Below are 17,727 nucleotides of genomic sequence, written 5' to 3'. Positions count from 1 at the left end.
TTCCACGGCCAGCTCTTGCGTACCTCCTAGAAGGAAGAAAAACAAATTGCAAAGCAAAGTAGGCTTTAACTTACAATCATAGATTAAAATAGGATGGCTCTGTTTAGGGAGGCCCAGTTTTCTGATCAACTGTTCGGTTTGTAAAGATGAGAGATAATTGGAATGGTTGCTCAGTGGCCAGCCAATACCTTCATCAAAGGCCAGCTATGACTAAGGCAAAACTCATTCACTCAGAGTGTTTTTACATATTTGATTTGTGTCTGCACTTTGCCTAACTTCTGGGAAAACGATTACATTTGACAATAGCCAGAACTGGCTGATGTCTAACACCACAGATAAGATAATTTTGGTGCAATCACCACAATATGTCAACAATAATGATTGTAAAATTCATTAATCCTGCCGTTTTCTTTCAATACAGTGTCACAGAGTGGTTACTCATAATTCCACACAAAGGAGAATAGCAGGGAAGTTCATAATAAAAAGAAAAAAAGACTTGCATTTATATAGCACCTTTCACGACCTCAGGACATCCTTTACAGCCAATGAAGCACTTTTGAAGTGTAGTCACTGTTGTAGTGTAGGAAATACGGCAGCCAATTTGCGCACAGCAAGCTCCCACAAACAGCAATGTGATAATGACCAGATAATCTGTTTTTATGATGTTGAGCGAGGGATAAATATTGGCCAGGACACTGGGGATAACTCCCTGCTCTTCTTCAAAATTGTACCATGGAATCTTTAACGCCCACCTGAGAGGGCAGACAGGGCCTCGGTTTAATGTCTCATCTAAAAGACGGTACCTCCGATAGTGCAATGGTCCCTCAATACTGCACTGGAGTGTCAGCCTAACAATTGCAACGTTGCTATTTTAGGGGGAATAGAGGGGGAAGGAAAGACAGACTGTCGTCACATGGCAAGAGTGAGGACCTCATAGTGAGTCAGGCTAGATAGCTGTTGTACAACTTCCTCATGTTTGATTGTGTCCCTTGCCCTCACTGTGACAGATTAGTGTGCTTTTTCCATATCCTGTTTCACTAGATCATTACGACAACCCTAATAAGTGCAAATAACAAAAGTGCACACATACACACACACACCTACACATAGCTACAAAACAGTCACTGATATTTTGTTTGGTTTGCAGTGTTTCTTAACACAGTTCAACTTCCAGGGTAAGTGGCTCAATATGTAGTCATCAATTTATTGGTCTGGCATTTGAAGCCTAATGAGAGGTAGAAGCAACCTTTCAAACTGGAGGTTCTGAAAGATTACTTTGTGCAAATCAATGAACCAAGTATCATACTGCACCTGCAGTTTGGGAACTTGGGTTATCATTGAAACATAGCTATATCCTAATGAGAGTCAGTCTATTCAGGAGAGGAGAGGAGAGAAATGGAGAAGAACAATACAGATAACAGTCATTCAGTTTCCATAATTACCCCCATTTGTGAAGATAGCAATCATTTACTTATGAAGGCATATATTACACCTTGCTGCTTACTTCTGGTGGATCTTGATTCTTTCACTTAAAAGAATTTGTCTTTAATTTGTGGAGTGTGTCTGTATTGTCTAACTACAGTTGCATGGCCTGTCTTGAAAATGTGTGGCATTGGCATTGCATGGTGCATGGCCTTTTATTTAAAAAGTATCCATTTTGGAGGTATCATGGTCAATGACAAAATAGATGCCCATTCATTTTGATGAGTTTTCTGTAGGCTATTTGAGAGAGTGCTATGGGCGACTGTTGTAGAAGAGTCATCTTGCTGCTCCCATGAATGGTTTCAGTCAACTGCCAGATACTACACAAGGATGCCCAGCAGAAGGGGTTGATGTAATTTTCCATTTTCTCTCTTTCTCTCTGTGAGTAGTGCCTTGTCTCTGCCCAGCACTTGACCTGATGACATGGTGGAGGTCAGGAAACATAGGATATACAGCACAGAAACAGGACATCCGGCCCAACCAGTTCATGCCGTCGTTTATGCTGCACTCGAGCCTAGTGGACATTAAACTACATGTTGGGCTCGTGGGCAAGATTGGCAATGAATCTGTGGCACAGCGTCTTGCAAGACCAACCTACTGGGCTGCCAGATTAACTCCTGCCCCACTGTGACCCTTCTCTGTATTGTACCTGTACTGTGAAGATTTTACTCCAGTTTGAATTAGATATTGCTAGTCCCTGGACCTGCCAGTTTGAGTTTGGCTTGGTCCGATGACCTCATCCAAAGCTTTGCAACTTTGCAATGGTGTTTCACCCAATACAGGTGACAGATAGAACATCAGCCCTTCCTTTCAATAACATAACAACAGCATAAATGATTTCAGCTCAATTTAACAATGTCCCGGATGTACTTTGCCATATTTTGATGCACAGCTTGAACAAATAAAAGCTACATTCAAATTGAGAGCTGTGTTCCTGTTTTAAGGAAGAAAGTGTTTGTTTTGTGGGTTGCCTGGACAGCAGGGAGCACCTGTTTCCTGTTTCCTGACTCCACTTTCCATTCACCATATGGATAATGTCATTCACACAAATAGTCGGTTTCCTCATAGGCCATGTCAAAAGTCCTGTAAAATGGGACTGCAGATAATAAAATGTATTGCACTGATCATTCAAGTACTTTTCAAAAATGATTTTCTTAACAGTTTATTAGGGTATTCTTTGCAATAGTGATCATAAGTCTTTACCCAGGATATTGGTTCCCAGCCTTTATTTATATATGCAGGTTTGGACTCCTGCCCGAACCCAGCAGGAATCATTCCCTGGCCGTGGCCCGACCTGCATATATAGAAAGGACCTCACTGGCGGGTGAAAACATAGAAACATAGAAGATAGGAGCAGGAGTAGGCCATTCGGCCCCTCGAGCCTGCTCCGCCATTCAATGCGATCATGGCTGATCATCCAAGTTCAGTACCCGGTCCCTGCTTTCTCCCCATACCCCTTGATCCCTTTAGCCTTAAGAAATATATCCAACTCCTTCTTGAATATATTTAATGTATTGGCCTCTACTGCCTTCTGTGGTAGAGAATTCCACAGGTTCACCACTCTCTGGGTGAAGAAATTCCTCCTCATTTCTGTCCTAAAAGGCCTACCCCTTATCCTTAGACTGTGACCCCTGGTTCTGGACTCCCCAACCATCGGGAACATCCTTCCTGCATCTAGTCTGTCCAGTCCTGTCAGAATTTTATAAGTTTCAATGAGATCCCCTCTCATTCTTCTAAACTCCAGCGAGTACAAGCCCAATCATCCCAATCTCTCCTCATACGTCATTCCTGCCATCCCAGGTATCAGCCTGGTGAATCTTCGCTGAACTCCTTCCATGGCAAGAACATCCTTCCTCAGATAAGGCAACCAAAACTACACACAGTACTCAAGATGTGGTCTCACCAAGGCCCTGTACAACTGCAGCAAGACATCCTTGTTCCTGTACTCAAACCCTCTCGCTACGAAGGCCAACATGCCATTTGCCTTCTTAACCGCCTGCTGCACCTGCATGCTTACCTTCAGCGACTGGTGCACAAGGACACCCAGGTCTCGTTGCACTTCCCCTTCTCCCAATCTATTGCCATTCAGATAATAATCTGCCTTCCTGTTTTTGCCACCAAAGTGGATAACCTCACATTTATCCACGTTATATTGCATCTGCCATGCTTCTGCCCAATCACCCAACCTGTCCAAATCATCCTGTAGTTTCTCGGCATCCTCCTCACAGCACACACGCCCACCCAGCTTTGTGTCGTCTGCAAATTTGGAGATATTACATCTAGTTACCTTGTCTAGATCATTAATATATATTCTGAATAGCTGGGGTCCAAGGACCGATCCCTGTGGTACCCCACTAGTCACTGCCTGCCACTCGGAAAAAGACCCATTTATTCCAACTCTTTGCTTTCTGTCTGCCAACCAGTTCTCTATCCAAGTCAGTACCTTGCCCCCAATCCCATGTGCCTTAAAATGGGGTGTCCTTGCCACCTGCAATTTAACATTGCCGTTGGCCAGATTGGGACGCCCCATTTTAATTCTGCGCCCCCCCCTCCTCTCCTCTCCCCTCCCCTCCACCAGATGGGGGTGTTGAAATCAAGACCAGTATCTTAGAGTTACACCTTCAACAAAAGGAAAGAAAATGGGCACAAAAAATGATTATATTTTGATGGTACAGTATATAGGAAAATATGAATATACAGGACTGGAAAAGACAATTGTGGTCCATAAGGTCAGTTCGAATAAAAACCAAACATGTTTAACCAGCATCCCACCCCCTCCAGTTTTTCGCTACTAATATGTAAAAGTTCATGTAAACACACAGAGCAAAAGATGGATATTAAAAATGAGGAAATTATGTTGAATTTGTACAAGACATTGATTAGGGCACAGTTAAGAGTATTGTATTCAGTTCTGGGCACCCCATTATAGGAAGGATGTTTGTGCCAAGAACGAGGAATTGCAGTTAAGAAAGGCTTGAAAAAGATTTTTTTCCTCAGAGAATGTTAAGGGAGTATCTAATAGAAGTTTTCAAAATTATGATAAGCTTTGACAGGTTAAACAGTTTTCACCAGTTGGCAAACTGATAACAAGGGGCTTAAACTCGGAATTTTCCAGCCAAGTTAAAAGAACACAGAATGTGTTACTACATGTGCCTATTGAGGCAGAGGTTATAATATAATTTTAAAGGAAATTGGATAAAATTTGAAAAGGAAAAATATAAAAGGATACAGGGAAAGAACAGGGAATTGGGATTGGAGTAGATGGCTCTGGTTGAAGAGCTGGCACTGGTACAGGCACACTAGGCTGAATGACCTTCCTTTGTGCTATAATTCCTATGATTATATAATGGTAATGAGCTGCTTGAACTAGACGTGACTTCATCTGAACACCTCAATTAGATTCCAACCTTTAACTCACTCCCATATCCATCACTCTCTCTATAAACCTCTATGAACACATCAATTAGATTCCAGCCTAAGCTCACTACCATACCGTTATTTTCAAGATATACCATCGGATACCTCAATTAGATTGCAGACTGTAACTCACCCCTACTATCCATTATTCTTTAATAAACCATTAGAACTGTTGATTAGATTCCAGTCTGTAGCTCACGCCATTATTCATAATCCACCTGAGCTCTTTAATTTGATTCCAGCCTGTGACTCATTTCAGATATCCATCATTTTATATATAATGGTCCAATTGCTTCAGAGAGAAACAAATGTTCTTATTTAGTGATGCAAGGAAACGTTAGGCCTAATTTACCATAGATGATGTGCCATGTATTACTAAAGCAATGATAGAATACCAGGACTCTCTCTCATTCTGTAGGACATTTTAAAGTATGTTTAATAATGAGTCAAAATCACAGGAAAAAACAGACCTGCATTTCTACCAGTTTTAATACTTAGTGAATAAAGTCTCTTACACTGCATCTTCTATTTATTAAGACTTTGTTTTGTGAATTCTGTTCTCAATGAGGTGGGGCTTGTTAGTATTGAGGAATGCAACACTTTCCATTTCACATGAAGCTCCCTCTACTCAGCCCAACAATTTACCACAGCTCCAATCCAAAGAGAACCCGTTGCTGCATTATGGTGATTGCCCACATGTGGCCCTCTCTTGAGTGGATTGCCAATTTGTGCCAATTTGTTTGATGCCCATCATTTACACAGGACAGCAGTTATTACAGATTATTATTTGCATTTTATCATGGTTCCATCATAGTTCATTTTAAAAAATGACCACAAACTGACTGAGGCATCTGATGAATTGTGAAACAGGATGTTGTGAAGATCGAGTTTGTCACATTACAATTTTAGTATAGGCTTACAAACAAGATACTATGCAGCGTTACACTGGTGTGTACCTAGACTTTTGTATAGGGCATGTAGTTTGGTCTTTTGCAGCACCTCCTAACAGAAAATGCAAAAGAAACCATCTCACTGATGGCTTACTGGCTTCAGTTAGAAATATTGGCCCCGATATTTACAGGGAGGCGGGGAGGGAGTGGGGAGCGCGGTAGCAGGGCAGAAACACGGAAATCCTAAGCAAGCGGAGGTCCTGCTGACATTAATGGCAGGACTTCAATAAATTCCGTTTTCTACCCATACATACAGCCAACCAGATTGACAGGCTGGCCAGCTGCTGGCTGGGAAAGCCAGCGACAGAAGGCGCAGCCGGGGACCGTTGGGGATGGTTCCTGGCAATCGGGAGATATCTGGGTTTGATGGGCGGTCGGCAGGGCTTAAGATCGCGGCTTGGAGGTAGGGTGGGGGGAGCACTGCTACTCCTCCTGGCCCACAGAGTGTGCTTTTGGGGTCCTTGTTCTCTGCTTTTCAACTCCGAAACAGAGGAGTAAGTCATTCACTTCCCTCCCTTCTCACACTGCTTGCATAAAAAGGGAAAAGGAAAATGCTCAGATGGACTTACTGGAATGGAGCCAAGAAGGGAGCAAACTGATTTATGGCAAGAGGGAGGAGGAAATAAAGTAAAGGAAGGAAGCAGGGGGAAAAAATTCACTAGCCTGATGGAAAGACATTCAAGATTTATTGAGCCTAGCAGTTACTGGTTTTAGCACCTTATTCAGTCCAGATTTGTCAGTGTAACAATGTGTTGGAGGTTTTCTGCTTATTAAGCACGGTATCAGCTGTGGGTATGAGGGGTTTTTGGAGGTTTTCTTAGCTGCTGTGGGTGTGTGCTGTACTGGCTGAGAATCGTTATTCATTAAAGTAGTGAAGGAAAGCAACTAGCAACACATCAGTTGCTCAAACGATGTTGACCCTGTTATCTTTACGAAGGTCACTGCATTGCAGTAACACAACTATCAATTGAGCAAATGATGTTATTCAGTTACTTTGTACTGGGTTTTTTTTACACGGGGATATGTTTGGATAACTCTTCTATTTCCCTGTGATTTATTCCCCCATCTTTGTCTTCCTGCCATATGTAACGGAGAGTGTGGTGCATGTCCTCCCAGGCTGTTGCCAAAACCCTCGGCAGTTAACTGCTTGGAAGTGCCAGGGGCCACTCGGGCGTGACTCTCCACTCTAATTTCCTTTCTCTGTGGCCGCAAAAAGCTGCCGTTTTCACCCGTGCCTTTCCTGCTCAACATGGCTCAGATGAGGAACTGAGCAGAGTAGTACTCAAAGCTGTATCCAACGCCACACCATGACACAGAACACTACTACACTACCACCCACGCTATTCGGTTTTAAGCGCCCAATTAAATGAATCATGATGCGAATTAATCATTTTCTGATATACGGTTGCTCATGGAATGTGTATATCTTTCGTGGCATGAGATGTCGGACAGAGAGTTAGATTACGACCTATTCCCTGACCTCTGCAGCCAGTGTCCATGAAGACACATCCAGCAGCATCTGCATGCAGACAAAAAAAATCCATTTTAATTTTTGCATGTAACTGCTTGAAAACTGCTCAAGTGCAATAAACATGACAGCCTGAAGCTTCAAGTGCCACAGCGGAGAATGCCTCTTTTGAAAGAGGCAGTGTCATCTACTGACAGTTGAAATTTCAGTTTCTCAGTTGCTTTCTAAGTGGACTTAACCGTTGCAGTACTGAATTCTCTGTGATGTGTCTCCTGTATCTCTTTGCCGATAGTACTAACCAGGCTTGCTCTCAGTTATCTTTGGGCTGTTGCTATTTTTCTACCTTTTTGTCATGGCATTCCTACCTCCTATCGCCTGTGTCTGTAATTTCAGAAAGAGTTTGACGATGGGATGGCATCAGAAACAACCTGCTTGGTGAGTTAATCAAATGCACAACCAAATGCAAATAAGGCAGCAGACCAACATTTCTGCTTAACCTGCTCCACCAGGGCTATCTTTTCTTCTTCCCAATTTACTCAAAGTCTCAGTGAACACACAGTGGGTTAGAGAGATGGGATCTAATCTGACCAAAGAGGCCTTTGCCACCATCTAAGCAAATCTCGTATTCAACCTATTAGCCAAGTACAATAAATCACCCAATCCTTGAATGGCAGTTATCTAAATGGATTCATTATCCAAGGTTGACAGTGCTCACTTCATGCTTCCTTCAGTTGTGCTCAGTGTGGTTGTACTACGTCTTCCACTACTCTGACTCAGGTCAGCTAACTCAGCACAGAACAGAAATGGAACCTGGAACATTCCTGGCCTGCATGGCTCAACTTAATGAGCCATTGGCTGTTTTTTTTTTCTTTCTTAGTCCAAGGGTACTGAGGTGACTTGTAGTGCCCCTACCACTGCCCTGACTCAGACCAGCTCACTTAGCACAGACCAGAGATCAAACCTGATGCTTTCCTGGTCTTTGTGGCTTAGCGTTACTGAACTCCTGAGCATCAGTGGTCTAAGTAGAAATTACAACAGCTAGTACATAATGGCCCACCTCAGAACAGGAAGGTTCAGCCTGCTTGGACCCATTCATTGCTCCTATAGTGCTTAAATATGTTTATGGAACAATTTTCAAATACAAACAAATCCTCCCCCTCCCCCCTTTCAATGTTTGTTTTGTTTTCTCCTCATATAGTGACCTGTTCCCAGGAATCAGATGCCACCTCTTGACATAAGTGTCAAAAGACAGAATTCCCAAGTGTCCTGCCAAAGCTCTGCAGCTTTCAATTTACTTTATTCCTCAGCATTTTGATTATTCTCTATCTTAATGACTCCACATTTCCCATTGAAATGATTCTTTTCAATCTCTCGACTCCCATAGATTAACTTGTGGTTTCTGAGGTACCCACACATCCTGCATGCCATCTGTGCTGGTGGCAATGCTAGAAGCCCCAATTTTAACACCTGGGCAGTCCTGCGGGCAGGGGTGGACAGGAAGCAGTGTGAGGCCCAGGAGGTTTTAACTCCTGGGCCTCATCTCTTGGGCTCCGTCAGTCTCCCGCCCGAACCCGGCAGGAAGCGCTAGCTGGCTGGCAGGATGGAGCGAGATTTCAGGTGGCAGGATGCTGCTACCCGGGAACTGAAGGGGCCGTCTCCATCAGTCAGTTCAGTGGTTAAGGGGGCATCGTGCTCGGGGGAGGGAGAGGGAAGCCCAGGACAGGGGAGACCAATGTTCCCTTGTGGGGCCTGGAAGTCCACTCTGCTCCTCTTGGTCTATAAAGAAACAAAAAATATTTAAATTAACTTGCCTTTCTGGGGCATTCTGGCCCCAACTCCCCACCAGGTTGACCTGGCATGAAAGCCCGATCTGCATATTTAAAGACTGACCCCATTATCTTCTGGTGGGTGTCCCTCTCGCCTGCTCGAAAGAGCAGCTTAAAATTGCAAGCCGTGGGATCGGGGGGGCTAATCGTTGTGGCCCTTTTGACTGCCCACCAGACCACTCACTGGCATCTCAAATCAAATCAAATCAAATCAAATCAACTTTTATTGTCATTGTTAGTGCACAAGTGCAGTACAACGAAATGTAGGCTTGCGGCTCCCGAGAGTGTACAATTTGGATTAGGACACTTAAACATTTCAACATACATTTGTACATATATATTAGCATAAATATGACCATAATAAAGTGCATCGGCAGATGTGCAGGCTTTAGTGTTTATTTGTGGAGTTCAGTAGGATGACAGCCCTGGGAAAGAAGCTGTTCCTAAATCTGGTCGTACGGGTGCGAATGTATCTGTAGCGTCTTCCAGATGGTAAGAGGGCGAACAGACTGTGGCTGGGGTGGGTAGGGTCTTTGATGATGGACCGTGCCCTCCGTAGGCAGCATTTCTGATATATATGTTCTATGGTCGGTAGCCGGGTGCCGGTAATGCGTTGGGCAGTTTTGACTACCCGCTGCAGGGCTTTCCGGTCATGGGAGCTACAGCTGCCATACCATACTGTGATACAGTTTGTCAGGATGCTCTCTATAGTGCAGGTCTGGAATAGTCTGGAATAGTATTCAGTTTTCCACTCAGTTGAAGAACTTCATATAGACAGAGTGTTAAAGAGTGAGTCTATTTTTTTTCTTATTTTTGTTAATTAGTTTTAAAGACATCCAGTGACTGACTGAACTGGGATAACATCAGCAGAAATAATCAGTAACACAGGGTTCTGGATGGGAGAAGTTAATGACCCTGACATTGGGAGGGAGCTGGCTGGATTAATATCAGTGAAGATACAATTACTAAAGCACCCCTTATTAATGACTGTTATTTGTTAATTCGACTCCCTGGTACTGGTTGTATCAGTAAATCCAGTAATTCATTCATTCGCCGTTCCTTTATCGTCGCTGGGTCCAAATCCTGGAACTCCCTACCTCACAGCACTGTGGGAGTACCTTCACCACACGGACTGCAGCGGTTCAAGAAGGTGGCTCACCACCACCTTCTCAAGGGAAACTAGGGAGGGGCAATAAATGCTGGCCTTGCCAGCGACACCCACACCCTGTAAAAACGAATTTTAAAAAAATTCCTTCATCTGATGATGTCAAATTATTTTGTCTTTTAATACACCTGTGAAGTGCCTTAGGACGCTTTACTATGTTAAAGGCGCTATATAAATACAATTTGTTGTTGTCATCAGCACTCATGCCTTGAACTCAAATAGTCCACACCAAAAAGACAAAGTATTAAATTTATATTTTAAGGAAACAGACTGGGAGCCTTCTTCTTTAAAAATGAGTATTTGTGTTTATTTTTGAACGGGAGAAGAAGTTTATGCTTTCCATCTGGGAAAAGCTTCCACAAGCAACATATGTGGACAAAAATGGATTCTAGTACCTTCAACTGCTGTAAATATAATTCCTGTACAGGTAATTTGATGTTTTGCATCATTTTGATGGGAGTTTGTCACTCTATGAGATTCACCCTGTGACTTTCTCCTTCTCTTCTTGTGTCTTCTTGTTTAGAGACACAAAGCTGAATTAGGCCAGAGGGGTGTCCATGGTAACAGCAAATGAGTAATCCATTTCCCAGGATGAAAAGCTTTGGCTTAAGTCAAAATTGGCCAGAAAGCTTGTGTTGCCATTAAACACTGAGACTAATCCCTGCTGTGTTTCTGATTTCCAGATCAGCGAAAGAACAGAATCTTTGAACCGTTCGCTCAAGAAGAGGTAGGAAAATCTTCAGCAATATCATTGTTGTTCAGATAGTCTTCCTCATCCGCACTTGAATTTACCCTTCACTCTCCCATGGCTCTTGGTCCCTCAGTTTCACCCTTACTGCTCCTCCCTCCTCAGTTAGTCCACCAGATCTGCTGCACACACTACCAACACCTGAGGCCAAAGGAGCACCACAAAACCCCAGGATCAAACTCTGCTGGTGCCTGCTTAACTTTCCACTCTGTTTCAGCTTTCTTACTCCACTGGCTAACTTCTTCCAGCACCTCAGCTAATACTCTGCTCCTCCAATGGTTCCTTGTAATGATTGACTCCAAACCTGGACATTGCTCAGTGACTACCCCACCAAACCTGGACATTGCTCAGTGACTGCTCCACCAAACCTGGACATTGCTCAGTGACTACTCCACCAAACCTGGACATTGCTCAGTGACTACTCCAAGCTATCTCCACAAGTGGACTTCATTTCACCATAGTGGCTTAACCCTGAGATTTTAATTTTGGACTCATTCATATTGTCTGCTCCCTGTCCTCTGATTATGTCCCAACAGGTCTCGCCGAAAGCTCTGCCATGCTAATGCAACCCATAATCTCTTTGGTATCCATTTGTTTATGCATTTCAGCTGGCACTCTGGACCTGAGCCCAATAATTCCTGCTCCCTTTTACATTTTTTTGACCTATCTCTGGCCCACGTCGCTCCTCCCCTTCCCCTCAACCAGCCATGTTACCTTCCTTCTCTCCCCTCTCAGGTACCTTGGATCCCATCCATGACTCATCTATCACTATTTCTCATGCCTTCCTTCTCTCCTGCTGCCTTCTCCTTGAACAACGTCATTATTACCCTGTGTGTGTCTCTCAGCATCCTCCAATGGGCCCACTGAGGCTTCTGTTCCTGCCTCCATAAGAACAGTAACTGCAATGAGCCCATCCTCTGCTCCCTCTCTTTCTCACTCTCTGACCTTCCCACTCAATGAGCCCATTGGGGGCTAATCTCCTTGCCGTCCTGCTCACCCTAATCCACCACTGCCCCCCCTGGACTCAATATCTGTGGAGCAACAATCACCACATTTGCCTCCAGGATGTCTATTCACTCGTGAACATCTCCAACTTGATCGTCGATGATTGTATTAACATCATGGCTTTGAAAGAAACTTGGCTCGCATGTGGGGACACCTTGCTCACATCGAAGACTCCCCGGCTAGCCGTACTTACCACTATCTGTCCCCTCCAAACCACTGCAGTGGCAGTGTTGTCCTTACCAGCTTGTCACACTGTGGCCTCTCCCTCTACTCCTTGGCTACCTTCTCCTCGTTCAGCTACCTCACCTTGCTCCACCCCTCTTGCCTCTCCTGTAAATTATTTGTTGTCTACCACCCCCAGCAGTTTTTCACTGTGATATCCTCCCTTCTTTCCTCCCTCAGCCTCTGCACTGAGCAACTCTTCATCCTTGGTGATTTCAGTCACCATCTCAACTTTCCTTGCCCTCTCACCTCTCAATTCACTTCCCTCCTGTCCTCCCTAAACCTCTCACTCCAGAGAAATGCTTCTACACTATATTCTCAGCCATGCCCTCACCCTCTCCCATGCCATCTATATTCTGTAGCCTTGATCTTTGATATGGCTACCATCAACTATCTTCTTGTATCCCTCAACACCTAAATCTCCCTACTATGTTTTAATCTCACTTTCTTCTGTTTTCCCTGGGAAAAATCTTCCACCATAACTACTAACTGACCAACCTTTGACCCTCTATTCACCTTGATACCTCTGCAATTGCTCAACCATCCCCTTACCTCCACCTTTGAAGCCCTTGTCCCCAGCTAAATCTTCACCATCTCCCATTGCGGTCATTCACCCAACACAACATCCAACGTCACTCTGTCAAGTCCAAAGGGCACAAACTTGAACTACCTTGCATGCAACTGGCTTAGCCATCCATTGATAGCTTTGGGTTCACCACATCAACCTCTACCAGGCCTTTCCCACATTACAACAGTGACCACACTCCAAAAAAGTACTTCATTGGCTGTAAAGCGCTTTGAGACATCTGTTGGTCTTGAAAGGCGCTATATAAATTTAAGTCTTCCTTCCTTCCTTCCATCCTTCCTTCTTTCCTTCCTTCCTTTCTTTCTCTCCTTTTTTACTTTCTTTCTTGCTCTCCTTTCTTTCTTTCTTTCTTTCTCTCCTCTGCCAAAACTGCTCACTTCTCCAGAATCATCCTGGAGAACAAAGATAACCCCTGACATCTTTTGTCTACTTCCAACTGCCTCCTTAACATCCTCTCCCCTGCCTCCTCCACTCTCACCTTTAAGAATGTGCGAGGAGCTCATGGATTTATTTTGTCAACCAAGAGAGAGACCATATATTGATCTGCCTCTTCTGCTTCCCTCTTCCACTTGCCCACCAAGCCAAACCTCCACCTCTACCCATCCTACCTGAGCTCTGAACACCTGTCTCTCTCTAGCTTCTGTCCCATCTCCCCCTCATGCCCTCTCCAAGCTCAACTCACCCATAAGACTGACCTCCTGCTCCCTCAAACCCATTTTCACTAACCAACCAACTTCCTCCAGCCCTACATCTCCCCCACTCCAACTCCACCTCCACCCCCCCAACCAACCCAGCTCTCTGTTCCACTGATTCTGACCTCTTATGCATTTCCCCTCCATTGGCAACTGTGATTTTAGCCATCAAGGCTCTGTGATCCATAATTCCCTCCCCAAACTTCTACAGCCCTTTACCTCCCGATCCTTCTTTAAGACTCTCCTTAAAACCCTACTTTTTGACAAAGCTTTTGGTCACCCATCCTTACCTTTTCTTTAACTTGTTGTCCATTTTTCATCACGCCTCTTTGAAGCACCTGCAGACATTTTCTGCATTAAAGGTATTATATAGATACAAGTTCTTTTTGTTGTAACTTACATGTATTATTATTATAAGGCTTCTGAATATGATCCCTCTATAACACTAAAAGGTTGATGGTTGGGAAGAATGGTTCCCCTTGTGGTGTTTCTTTGTGATGTGTGACTTTTTAACATAATTTTTCTTTCAATATAATTTTAGTTAAAAATCCATTTTTTAAATTACAGTAACAGTGTTAAGAAGAGCCAGCCCATAACTAGCATATCAAAGATTGATGACCGATTGGAGCAGTATACCAGTGCCATTGAGGTAATCTGATTTACTCGCTGTACAGCTACAGATATGTATTGAGTTTTACCCACAGACCTTAATCCCTTGAAAATGAAATTGTTATAAGAATCCTAGATATGTGTGGGCCTTACATTCTTTTATTGCTTTAACCTTTTGTGAAGTCACTTTGTCATGTACCTTTCCAACCTGCAGTAGCACCTGATAGTCCGACTGACTGGCCTTTGATGATAATGTATAGCCAGGCCTTAAGACCTGGACAAGAGAGCCTGGGGTTACTGTCCCTTCAACTTTTGTTCCCTCCCCACTATGAATCATCTGCTTACCATTCAGTGCCATGGTGGGCAAAAGCTCGCTGATTGTGTGATGTTAATTCAGCTCCCTCGCTGTCAGAAACATAGAAACATAGAAACATAGAAGATAGGAGCAGGAGTAGGCCATTTGGCCCCTCAAGCCTGCTCCGCCATTCAATGCGATCATGGCTGATCATCCAAATTCAGTACCCTGTCCCTGCTTTCTCCCCATACCCCTTGATCCCTTTAGCCTTAAGAAATATATCCAACTCCTTCTTGAATATATTTAATGTATTGGCCTCTACTGCCTTCTGTGGTAGAGAATTCCACAGGTTCACCACTCTCTGGGTGAAGAAATTCCTCCTCATTTCTGTCCTAAATGGCCTACCCCTTATCCTTAGACTGTGACCCCTGGTTCTGGACTCCCCAACCATCGGGAACATCCTTCCTGCTTCTAGTCTGTCCAGTCCTGTCAGAATTTTATAAGTTTCAATGAGATCCCCTCTCATTCTTCTAAACTCCAGTGAGTACAAGCCCAATCGACCCAATCTCTCCTCATACGTCATTCCTGCCATCCCAGGTATCAGCCTGGTGAATCTTCGCTGAACTCCTTCCATGGCAAGAACATCCTTCCTCAGATAAGGCGACCAAAACTGCACACAATACTCAAGATGTGGTCTCACCAAGGCCCTGTATAACTGCAGCAAGACATCCTTGTTCCTGTACTCGAACCCTCTCGCTACGAAGGCCAACATACCATTTGCCGCCTTAACCGCCTGCTGCACCTGCATGCTTACCTTCAGCGACTGGTGCACAAGGACACCCAGGTCTCGTTGCACTTCCCCTTCTCCCAATCTATTGCCATTCAGGGTCAGTAACTTGTCCCAGCCAACAGCCTGGCTTAAGGGTTGTATCTCTACTGATGTTATTGCAGTTCCCTCACGCTGCTGGCTCAATGTTAATAATTTATCCTGATTTGAATTCAGCCCGCCATACCATCAGCCTTGAGCCAATACACTTTCCCCCCACACATACCCTGCCCTGATGCCATGAGCATTCACTATTGTAAGTGGGTAGATATTGAAAACAGATCAACGGAAATGGTTAGAAAAAGGCAAAACAGGATGTTCAGGCCTTTCATAACCTCAGTACATTCCAAGGCGCTTTACAGCCAATGAAGCACTTATGAAGTGTAGTCACTGTTGTAATATAGGATGGGAAGGAATTAATGGTGTAATTTCCTCATGTAAAATTGTACTTCTGTTCTGAATTATTAGTGAGCCATTTTCAATAGTCTCCCACTTGTCCTTCTTAAAGAGGAACTTCCAACATTATATTTGCCCTCCTCCTTTATGTACCAATATATTCTCTCCTCCCCTTTACTTTTTCTGATTGTTTGCTGGGATACATCCTAATGACACAAATCACCCAGTATTTTGCCCAAGAGGCCATTCTTTATGTTTGAACCTAGGCAGTGAGTGTTAACAGAAGTTGCCTGTCTCATTGCCTCAGGGTGGGGCATTCATTCTTTGGTGTTACTCCAGCAGATTGTTGCTTGTTTAATCCTTCATTTATTAATCTTGCACTCTCTCTCACACACAGAGCACTACAAAGTCACTCAGACACACGTCACTGGACATGCCAAACCTATTGGAGGATGTTGCCACTAAGAAGAGCTTATGGGAGATAGGCGATGCTGCAGGTAACTCAGTTACCAAAGGGACACCATGTAAGGTAAGAGACTATTTTTGTCACTTGTGCACCAACTTGGACCATTATCTACAAGGGCACACTGATCCACTTGGCTTGACATCTGCAGTTGGGTGAACTGGAAACCCAATCTCTCCTGTGGGACTTGTAGAGGTCTTCCAGCTTAATGTTGAAAATCCAAGCCTTTGTCAGCTGTTCTATCCTGTAGCTTCACTCAGCATGCGAGCCAACACCACGAAAGGTTTTCTTTTCAAGATACCTCAGAGAAAGCTGCTGTGAATGGAAACAGCCAATCTGCTGTAAGTGTAATAGGTGTTCAGTGGAGACCAATACCCAGATTTTTAAAAATCACTTCATCACTAGAAGTAAGGGAAATAAATACTTAGGCATGTCACAGCTATCTGTCTCTCTGTTCACACGCCAGCCAAGGAATAATTTTAAGCATTCTTAAACTTTAAGTGGCTTCTTAGAAAGCAAATATGAGGTTCTTTACCATAAATCAGCTCTCTGTGTGCTATTTCCTGTTGCTGTGTAAACACTGATTGCACTGAGGAAGATTTGAGGAAGTTGAAAGTTCGGACAAATATTGAAGGTGTGAGGTGTAGGCAAATTTGCTGGGCATTCAATGGGTGCTTTAGACACCAGAAGCTTTGGGTTGTCATTTATTCTATTTGATGCAATATATACCAGTATACTAAGTAATGAGATAAATTGATGTACTTTAAAAAATGGAGTGATCATTCAGAAGTGAGACTGTCAGCCTTGAAATGAGGTAGAATTGGAAGGTTAGTGGCTCCTTGCCAATATAATTCTATTATTATTTACCAGACTTGATAAGTGTCTTCCTCCTTTCAGTCTCTGTGTCCCTTTTCACGCTGGGTTTGCTAATTTGCTTTATTATTGTGTTTAGCCCTAGGCGTGGACGAGGACACAGACCATGCTGAAACATGGATTTCTCGACCCCTCGACCTCACCATCTCTCATGGCCTCTCTACTCCTGTGGTCTCGAGCACTGACTAGGCTGGCTCTGACCACTTCTTTGCATTTCTTACCACTCCCATCCCCCTAGCCTTCTTCAACCCCACTCATTCTGCATCCGCTCCTGAAAAATAAGACATTTCCCCCAAGGTGCTTACAAGCGCACTCTCAAACTCTCAACTGTCTAGAATTTTCCCGCCGTTTGCTGCATAAGCTCTGCAACAGCTGATTTGGTTAATTACTTCCTCAACTCCACCTTCGATGTTCTCGTCCCAGCCAAAGCTTCACTGCAATCCACCTGGTACGATCCCCATTTTTGATCCCTCAAGTCCAAAGGAGACAATCTTGAGCATACCTAGTGCACAACAGGATTAGCCATCCATCGTCAGATCTAGCTCGATGACATTTAACTCTACTGGGCCTCGCTCTCCTCTGCCAAAACCAGCCACCACTCTAGGATCATCCTAGAGGGCAATGGTAACCTGAAGCCCCTTTTCTCAAATACCAACTGCCACCGTAAACCCCTCCATAAAACCCATGTGTGATCACGGGAGAAT

General features: G+C 44.0%; 1 protein-coding gene across 5 annotated transcripts in view; it reads left to right on the top strand.

The window, feature by feature from the left end:
- Positions 1-17,727, top strand: part of lsp1a (lymphocyte specific protein 1 a) — a 408,262-nt gene that overhangs the window by 337,971 nt on the left and 52,564 nt on the right. For 4 of the 5 annotated variants that reach the window (XM_086007805.1, XM_086007802.1, XM_086007806.1 and 1 more), the window contains 4 exons: positions 7,711-7,752; positions 10,992-11,035; positions 14,129-14,210; positions 16,085-16,216. In XM_086007805.1, coding sequence (XP_085863931.1) covers positions 7,711-7,752; positions 10,992-11,035; positions 14,129-14,210; positions 16,085-16,216 — 300 coding nt within the window. The remainder of the gene's footprint in view (positions 1-7,710; positions 7,753-10,991; positions 11,036-14,128; positions 14,211-16,084; positions 16,217-17,727) is intronic. The other variant, XM_086007804.1, reaches the window with a different exon arrangement.

The sequence above is a fragment of the Somniosus microcephalus genome, chromosome 15 (assembly GCF_052327205.1).
Source record: "Somniosus microcephalus isolate GS21.2 chromosome 15, FLI_Smic_1.0, whole genome shotgun sequence".
Classification (NCBI taxonomy): Eukaryota; Metazoa; Chordata; class Chondrichthyes; order Squaliformes; family Somniosidae; genus Somniosus; species Somniosus microcephalus.
Note: the sequence above shows the minus strand (reverse complement) of the source record. Positions and strands in the feature narration are given on the sequence as shown.